This window comes from Euwallacea fornicatus, chromosome 21, assembly GCF_040115645.1.
Source record: "Euwallacea fornicatus isolate EFF26 chromosome 21, ASM4011564v1, whole genome shotgun sequence".
Lineage (NCBI taxonomy): Eukaryota > Metazoa > Arthropoda > Insecta > Coleoptera > Curculionidae > Euwallacea > Euwallacea fornicatus.
In genome coordinates this window covers 137040-146268 of record NC_089561.1, presented here as the reverse complement: position 1 = coordinate 146268, position 9229 = coordinate 137040, and the positions used below count along the sequence as shown (strand labels likewise).

Sequence of the window (9229 nt, the reverse complement as noted above, 5' to 3'; positions counted from 1 at the left end):
TGTTTTTGTTATTAAATAATTTTCGTTTTTTGCTTTGTTAGGTAATGTGGAAAAGATCGCAGTAGCATCTGAGGTAGTTGGTAGGTGTCTCAACATGAAAATTCCTTTAAATATTCCCACAGTCCATTTCCTAATTTATTTCCGGCAGTGTTGTGTGATGAGGGCAATCGCAATTGGTAAAAGTATGTTAAATACTAAATCTTATATTTTTTATGTGTTTATTAAATTTCACTATTTAATCCTAAAAATATTTAACAAAGTTATAAATGTTTCTGTAATTTGGCCACCCATCAACAGAGATTATTGTGTCCGGGTAGATTTATTTACCCTGTGCTGATTAGCGTCTAGTAAGTCAAACATCATTATAGTACGTGATACTGTAATGTTGTTGCTCTTACGTAATCACAATGAGCACTGATTTTAACCAAAAAATAATTCGAAACATTGGAACATCCGCTTTTCTGCATGTAAAGAGCCAAATACTGATAAAATAAATAGCAAATGCATTCAACACTGGCAAGTTTCGATAAGCACCTAATTTCATTTAACTGTGGGTATCGGGGTGATAAACAGTGCGTTCACCGTGGAGCACAAATTCTCTGTATATTAGGCGATAGCATGAAATAAAATAATATACGTTAAAATTTCACTGGGCTGATCAAAATAACTAAAAAAAATTTATGCCTCAGGTACCCAATAAGCTCACTAATTGATATTGTTATAGGTACTTGTGAGAACTTCACAGTAACACTCATTGTGTTTTATTATTAAATCTAGTATCACACATATCTGCACAGCACTGAACCTGTTTCCTTTCTTGTTTTCATCATTTCGCACTAATTTAAATTAATTACGATAGCTCACAGCGAATAAGTAACTACGACTATCACGGCGGAATTATCAATAGGATTTTCCAAAAATGGATCTGTTAATCAAATTAATCAATTCCAAATAGAGGAAACAGTCTCTTCCAGCGGGTTTGCATATTTCCCGATGATCCAAAGGGACATCGCACTTGATGCCCACATCTGGGTCGGCTGACTCGTACGCGATAAACTTGAAAGAAGTGAAAGCCACGGGTGTATTCTCGGTGTCGATAAAACTGAATATTTCCGGCCTCCAAGGGTCGCCCTTGTCGAGCATCTCCAGGAAGCTTCGGTGCAAATTCAACACAAATTCGCAGTCTAAATGATTTTTTTTTTTAATTATTGGAAAGTAACTAAAATATGTGTAGCATTACTTGTCTGAACTTCCAGCACCTCAATGCTTCTCCGGAAGAATGGAAATGTCATATCTGCGATTGGGGAACCCTTGTGAGGCACGCTGTAGAACATTATCGCTTTAGTTTGTCGGAATAGGTGTTTGACATTAGCTTGGTCTTGATCAGCATTCCAGCCTTTAAAAAGATATAGTTTATTGAAGCTAATGAGTGGATTAAAACGTATTACCGTTGAGGATTATTTGCTTAATATATAGTCCTCCCTTTGAATGGCCCACCCACACTATGGGTCTGCAACCCACGTCCAAGCGCAAAAGCTCCTCCATCATTTCATTGCTTCTCTCGGGGAGCGTAGTTCTAATAAATAAAATAATAATAACTCTAAATTAATTTAAGTTATATCAATTCTGATTTCTGGTTAGGTAGGTACGATAAGTTCCTTCGAAACTTCCTTGTTATGTATTTTGTATTGTAACCAAACATCTATCGTCCTGTCAAGTCCCTCAGACTTAATATGAGATATTATTCATTAATTCAATTTGAAAAAAAGTTATTTTCGAAGAACACCGTTCGCAATCATTTCCAACTGTATAAATCGATACTAATTTCAAGATGGTATTTTCTTGGAAGATTAAATGACGCTAGCAAATATGAAACGTCGGTTTTCATTAATTATAGAAATAACTGTCCGTTCGAATTTCCAATACCGTTTACTTATCGTTTATACAATAATAGAATTCTGGAAATTCCGACCCTCAATCGACATCCTTCTAAAATAAAATGTCGTTTGATATTCATACGTGAAGTATTACGATGAAACCAATGTACGACCCAAGTTCCGACACTGCAAAGTAAGCCTGTAGGTACTACGGAAGGAACTACCAAAAAATGTTCAAGAAATGCGTTTTCTAGTTTGTTTAAATATAGAGGTATATAAATAGAGGCTAATAACAATGTTACCGGGCTTTCATCTTTTGCCACATGGGCCTCCATAGGACATCGGTAGTGTAATTTATGGCCAAAACCCTGACGTTGGGACAATCTTGAGGTAGCCAGTCTTTCGGCCAGCACCTGCTGAAATTCTCCACGTTTTCCGGCTCCTCCATGTATTCCACTTCCTCCTCGATCCGCTCTCTACGATCAGGCTCGTCTTTTCCGTCTTTAGTGCGGGCAATTTTATTCGGAACAGTCGTATAAATTCTAGTTAAGGTGCGCTTTAGTCTGCCTTCTTTCAACTGCTGGTCATGTTTAATGGGCACGTAAAAGTCGTCGGTCGACCTACGCCTCACTGGAGTTAAATCTTTGAGTTTCGGATTGTTCACTCTCCAGGTGCCTTGCGTCCAAGTCCTGTCCAAGCCTGGGGAGATGGACTAGAAAAGTTGCTTTCCTGGAGGCAAAACTTACCACCGTGTAATCCATGGACGAATATCACATCAGCTGCAATTTCTCCTTCCTCGGGTTCATATAGAACGCTGCAGTCGACGCATGGATCCGCGTTTGCACTTTTTTCCTCTTCGGACAAACACTGTTCGATATGAGGAGCTTCTTCGAGGGATTCAGAGATTGCCAGTTGCGATCGTGTAGCACGTTTGAGGCGTATCCTCACCACCCCTGAGGGTATGTTTAGGGGTATTCTTTGAAGAGGTGCCAGGGATCTCGAGAGGCTGTTTGCAAGGAAAGCAGCCAGGGCGGGAACGAGGTGATTCGTGAACGTGTAAAGTACGTTTTGGAGCCACAGTTTTCTGGAAATTGTCAGTATAGGAAAATCATCATTTCTTTGGTAGTTTCTGTTACATCGATTTTACGTAATCCAACGACATTTTCGTGAGATAAAATCTCTCTGAATTGAGTTGGGAGGGAAAAAAATTGCAGTACGCTCTCTAAAATCAGGATTCATGTCTATTCAGTAAAATTGATAGAACTTCAGGGTACTGATAAAACATCAACTCCCTATCTCAAACAATTTAGACTGTTTCAAAATAAATATTGATATGAGCCTGCCTATCTTATCAGTATTAATGGCCCTGAATTTCCGTCGGTTTATTGATTTTTTTTTTGAGGTGCTAAATCGTTCCAGAATTGCTGTATTCGATTATTGCTAATCCAGGTTGCCATCGGTTTCTTTTTGCTATTAAGTAATCGATATAAAAACACTTTCTGATTTTCACCTGAATTCAGGGTTTTAAGTGTTCCTACTAAAAAAAAACACTGGAATTTACCGTTAATGGGTACTTATTTATGTAAATAAGTTGAAACCCGAAAATATTCGAAGAAAACAGGGGTGAGAAAATAGCGAAACAGTCGACAACAATCATCATTAATGTAATGGTAGATAAATCTTTATGTTGGTTCTATATCGTTGGTTCGTAATAGATTAGATTGGAGAGCAAATCTCAATTAAATATAAGAGAAGTACAATCCTGTCAATCATGGTTTTTAGCTGTATTAAGATTTTTATAAATCAACATACAGAGCCGACCTTAGCGGGTCTACTGCATTGAGCCGTGGCCAAAAAATCCTCAAAAAGTATGACAGTAGAAAAAAGTTACAAAAACATAAACATTTTTGTTCTGCGGGGATCACATTTTGATCCATAAACGAATTTGTTGCTACTCACAGTTTCACCTTCACGCACCTTAACTTAAAAAAATTACATGGAAACATCCTTGTCGTAACACGTCAATGTGTAGCTAAAATCTCCGTGAAACCAATTCTCTATGCATTTCTGTTTTTTGATTGTGTGCGTGTGTGTGTGTTTTTTTTTTAATTAAAATTACCGTGTCTTACCAAATTATTTAATTTGAATAAAAGGAATTTAAAAAATCGAACGAAAGGTTCAAGTACTAAAGTTTTATTACTTATTTGTACAAATGTTCGAATTGGGCACCTTTTTGCTCCAAACGATAATAAATAACAAGACAATTCTGAGATACAGTAAGTAACTTTAAAGGATGATTTAAAAATAAACACGTTTAAAAATCAAAAACATATACAAAATAGTTTTGAGGGAGATGTTAGCTATCCATTGATGTATCACAAGCGAAGTGTTTCAATTTAATTTTTTTCAGTTGGAATGCATTTAAAGGTAGCAACGCATTCACTTACCGGTCGTAAAGCGGTTGCAAAAATAAAGATTACGTTTTTTTGAAAATGTTTGTATTTCGATATTTTTTGGGTCGACAGTTTTAAAAAAAATCACCCTGTATATGTAAGTTAGTCGTTCTTACCTTGACGATTCGGCAAGGTATCGCTCATCCTGTTCCGCTATAAAATTGCATTCTGAAGAAGAGAGAATGCACTGATCTCCCATAATGTCTTCCACTGTCAATGACATTTTTTTCGGTCCTGAAACAAACATTGAATGTTTTCGTTGCGGCATCTTTTTATTAGCACATCTTTGACAATCGTATTCTTTGGAAACTGTTCAATTTTCATACGTCTACCCGAGATTCCTTCAAATTCCAGTCGAAGAAAAAAGGCAGGGTGACACCTCTGTATCAACTTAACATACACATTTGTAAAACAAATAATAGAGATAAAGATTAATGGCAACAGTCTTCCTTTGGCCAGTTCGAAAAAAATTATCTAATGAACCTTGTACTGTTTATCAACTATTTTCTTTTCACCATAATAAATACAGATATACCTACATACCTATAGATAACTGGTTTTAAAAACGGATACAAAATGTTTTTAACTATTCTCCGTTTCAGCTGCGGGTACATGTTAAAATGAAGGTTTGAGAAGTATTGAGGAAACGCGTGTCGTTAAAGTCGTAATTTGTATTTTTATCAAAATTGTTGTTACTGGTTAATTCGTGCCATTACAATTTGGTCTTATCGGAAGTCGAACCACGTACTTAACGTGTAATTGTAGGAATTGAATAGTGGAACGTTTTGCGAAACTTTCAATATTTCGGACACTAATTTTGCATTGAGACATCCGTTTCAATTACGGATCTGGTATTTTTATTTAATGTTATTTGTGGTTTATGGGTTTACATTTTTCGTAACGCTGTTTACGATACGTAAAGAAGATACCTTACTTTGCCATCTAATTATAGATAAGAATAGGAATAATGAATTAATAATAATTAATGAACGTTTACCCACCCGAATTGGTGCTAAGAACAATTTGTTTGCAAAAAACGATCACATTGTAATCTGTTTCTATCAAAGTTTGTAACTTTTTTATATTGTAAAGCTTTCAAGGACGGTATGTTTATAAAGGTAAATAATAAATAAAAAGCAGTAGAGCGGGGATCTCACATTTATGACTCAGTTAAACAAGCAACAGAAAAAACTCTAGTTGACTCCCTGGATTTCTTGTTATCCAGTTTTTTCTTCGAAAAATTCTTAGAAACTCAATGATTTGATGCTCAATGACTCATTTAGATATGCGGACTATATTAAATCAACTATGTGCATATAACGATCATGTGCTTTAGGTTTTATTAGACTGGGTGTTGTGCGCTGCAGCTAATGATTGTTGGTGTCTGATGCAACGTGATGTGATTTCTTTATGTTCTTCCAGCTTACCTCTTTCAAAGGATTTTTTTATCTCCGTTTTCTACCATGAAGGCTTGATTGGGAATGGTTCGCGCGCAGACAAGTTGTGTAAAATAATAAATGCGTCCACAAGTTAATTAGTTGAAAACGAGAGGAAACTCAAGGATAACTGAAGTAACCGTTTCAAACGACACTCGCTACAACTATACCGGGTAGAGAATTAATGAATAACACCTCTCTTGCCATTATTTCGTTCTGTTCTATACTTTTGTTGGGAGGAGCGGTGCGCGAGCATCTCCTATGTGGGTGCTTCTATTGAGTAATTCTACCACATTCAATATTGCGTTTTAGCTACGTAGCTTCTACATCGTCAAACTTTTGTTTAAATACGGACCTCACAAAGTGTTTTTCACTCCTGGTGGGCAACTAAAAACAATAAATAAGTAATACGCCTAAAAGTGTTTTACCCATCACCAATAGTCAACGCGTCTAAAACACATCCTATATATTTTTCAATTTCTGTCGACAACTAATTAATAATTCCTCATACAAAAATTTCACTTGTTATTTCTCTTTCTTTTTCTAAATGTTTAGATAGAATGCGTCCCGTGATAGTTAGTTACTTTATTCTTGTAGAACATCCCATTGATGGGTAAATATACGAATATGACTTTATGATGAGGCATTTGGCTATTTATCAAAAATGAGTTTGTTCTAAGTAGCATTTTTCAAGCGCCAACAATGCACGCTTGTTAATTTTAATCCATACAATTATTATTTGGCAGATTAATACTGCAGCAATTAAGATTTTCCGAAATTTATCAATTCAATTTTTCCTTTATTAAAATTTTCGTTTGGCGGTTGTTTTAATTTTGAGCAATACTTAGGTGCGCCAAAGTTACATAAGGTAGAAGACGAATAACTGAAAAATAAAATAACATCTGCATTGAAGGTTTATTATAATTTAACGGTTTATTTTTAATTTAAGTAACTTTATTTAATTTTATCAAAATATAGTAGTGAAATGAATGATATCTCATTGTTCACTATTCCTAAACAACTTATAAAGAACAAAATCGTTTTAACTAAAAAAAAAGTCTGCGTCAGGGTGCCGTCTTTTTTGTTGTCATTTTTTTGTGACTACTCTTGCCATCTATAAATTATACTTAACACAAGCTATTAAATAGAGACAAATACCTTTCGGTCCCACTATAGTTAGTTTGACTACTCTCACCTAGATGGCGCCACAAAAACCTATATAGGAATATTTCGCATAACGGCTTATAGATAGCACCACATCAGATTTTGAATAACCCTCAATGCAAATGAATTGTTCACGTTACTGCTTATAGACGATTATTTATTCTTTTGTATCTGTCGAAATAGCATTATGAAAATTTTCTTTGTTTAAGAAATGCTATTGTGTTATCAAAATATACAAAGAGAAACTAACCAGTTTACTATTACTCGACACCTTTTCAGTTAGTATATGATAATTTTCTAGCCCGTCTCCATCGAAAGATTGAAAACAAAGACTTTTTAACTTTAAATACGCTTTTAATAACAGAACTTTTAAAGCACTTTAACAAAATATAAAACCTTTCTCCTGCTACCTTCAATAAATATCCTTATCGGAATTGTCTACATATGCTCTTAGTGACACGTTATTAAACAAAGAGATTTAGAAAAATCACCGGAAAATTCCACCGAGAAAAAATTCTGTAACAAATTTGTGGGCAATGCAATAATTAACTGTATATTGCACTTACTATATAGTTTTAATATACAATTGGTGGTCAATAAGAGACAGAGAAACAAAAATGTTTCCATATTTATACAATCAGTGCTTCAACGTTAAGGCAATATTTATTATTACCAATATATGCATTAATCCCCTAAAGCTATGTTCAAGGTAATTACTCAGCCATACAAATCATTCAACTTCGATTCCATGTTTTTTGAGTAACGCCACAAGTTCTCCATTTTGAGCTTCTAAAGCATAGTTTTTAGATCTTAACTGATCTACCGCATTAGCCAACTTCTTGTTCTCTTTTATATAGCTCCCAAGTCGTGTTTCAGTCGCTTGTAATTCAATAATATATTCAAAGGCCTTTGAAAGGATACCACCTTTAGAATGACCATCATATTGGCCATTTCCTTTTACATCAGTTGGACTTTCTGGCAGTATTTTAGATAATTTTGCTATCCAATTATTAATTTTATCTCTTCTTCGCCTTTCTACTTCATTATGTGTAGCTCTCCTTTTGTCATCTCTCTAAAATTATATTCTATCTGTTTTTGTGTGTTTCAATTAATATCTCACTTACCTTTTTCACCTGAAGAACCACAGAATGGTCCGGCGTAATCTTTGGGGCTATTGGCCTTTGATACACATTAGGCCAATCCCCACTATCAGCATTTCCAATTACATATATGGGCCCATTGAGATTTGCTCCCGCAACCATTTGTGTGCCAGTGCTTGTGGGTGAAAAGCTTGAGCCAGTGGGCAAAAAATCAGAACTATCTGTACTATCATGAACTTGTAATACTCTGTATGTAATCATAGGTCCTGAAAGTAGGAGTTCCTAAGTTCATCTTGGCAAATATATGAATGTAAATGATTTATGGCTCAAATAGTAGCTACTCAGTAATAGTGTATGATTTTTTAACAGCTTACAGCAAGGTTACACTGAAAATTTGATCAGTACCTCAAACCATAATCTACTATCCGTTCAATAGTCATCATTGCAGCAACAAAATTAAATTAAAGAGTTAAAATATGTATTTTTCCCTATCGATTTTATTAAAATCTCACTTACCATCGGGTGATTTGGGGGATTCCATATCTGGTGTCTCAAGCAAAGTTTGGGGCGCAAGGTGTTCAACTGCAGGCTGGTCATCATCACTATCAATGGAACTATTTTTCATATTACTTATAACAAATTTCTCCTCTATTTCATCTTTGTTACTGAAACCGCCAAAATGTTTATATTTACTTCATTATCCCATTTAGAAGGATTTATCAAACAATAAATAGCACCGTTTGTTGTGACCTTGCCAAAGGCGTTATATAATAAAGGCAAACTTGGAAATGTTCCGTGTCCAAGTGCTTTACCATAATTTACCTTTCATCCAAGGGGTCAAGTAAATCCATTTGTGTCTTGAAATATTAAATATTTTTAATATTTTTTGAATTTTAGAGCGATTTTGGTCACGAGAACAAAACTTTGGTCATGTGATGGAGGAAAGAAGGTTTTCGACATTTTCCTAGACATTTCTGCCGTGTCAATATATATGGCGTTTTCTTTATGTATGACAAATTGTGACGTGACGTAATCCGGTCTATATGGAAGCAGGTGACTAAAGGATTTGATTGTGTTTCTAATTGTATTATTAAGAAGTTGAAATATCGAAAACTATTATATTAAAAAATATTAATATATCCCATGTATAGGATATATCAGTGTGTTGAAATATTAATACATCGAGGAGGTACATCAGG

The 9229-nt window shown here is 34.9% G+C and overlaps 2 protein-coding genes across 3 annotated transcripts; both read right to left on the bottom strand.

Annotated features, from left to right (window-relative positions):
* Positions 1–201: 201 nt before the first annotated feature.
* Positions 202–6003, bottom strand: LOC136345836 (protein SERAC1). Of its 2 annotated transcripts, XM_066294474.1 has the most exons (7): positions 5758–6003; positions 4447–4564; positions 2624–2961; positions 2180–2576; positions 1449–1576; positions 1241–1396; positions 202–1184 (listed from the first exon to the last, which is right to left on the bottom strand). In XM_066294474.1, the coding sequence occupies exons 2-7, from the start codon at positions 4551–4553 to the stop codon at positions 901–903; spliced, it is 1410 nt and encodes a 469-aa protein (XP_066150571.1). In that variant the 5' UTR covers positions 4554–4564; positions 5758–6003; the 3' UTR covers positions 202–900. The 2 variants fall into 2 exon arrangements, with proteins under 2 accessions (XP_066150571.1, XP_066150572.1); XM_066294475.1 differs by lacking the exons at positions 4447–4564; positions 5758–6003 and adding an exon at positions 3014–4400.
* A 1260-nt stretch (positions 6004–7263) lies between these two features.
* Usf lies at positions 7264–9011 on the bottom strand. Its single transcript, XM_066294529.1, has 4 exons — positions 8853–9011; positions 8547–8695; positions 8055–8296; positions 7264–8002 (listed from the first exon to the last, which is right to left on the bottom strand). The coding sequence occupies exons 1-4, from the start codon at positions 8879–8881 to the stop codon at positions 7661–7663; spliced, it is 762 nt and encodes a 253-aa protein (XP_066150626.1). The 5' UTR covers positions 8882–9011; the 3' UTR covers positions 7264–7660.
* Positions 9012–9229: the final 218 nt, after the last annotated feature.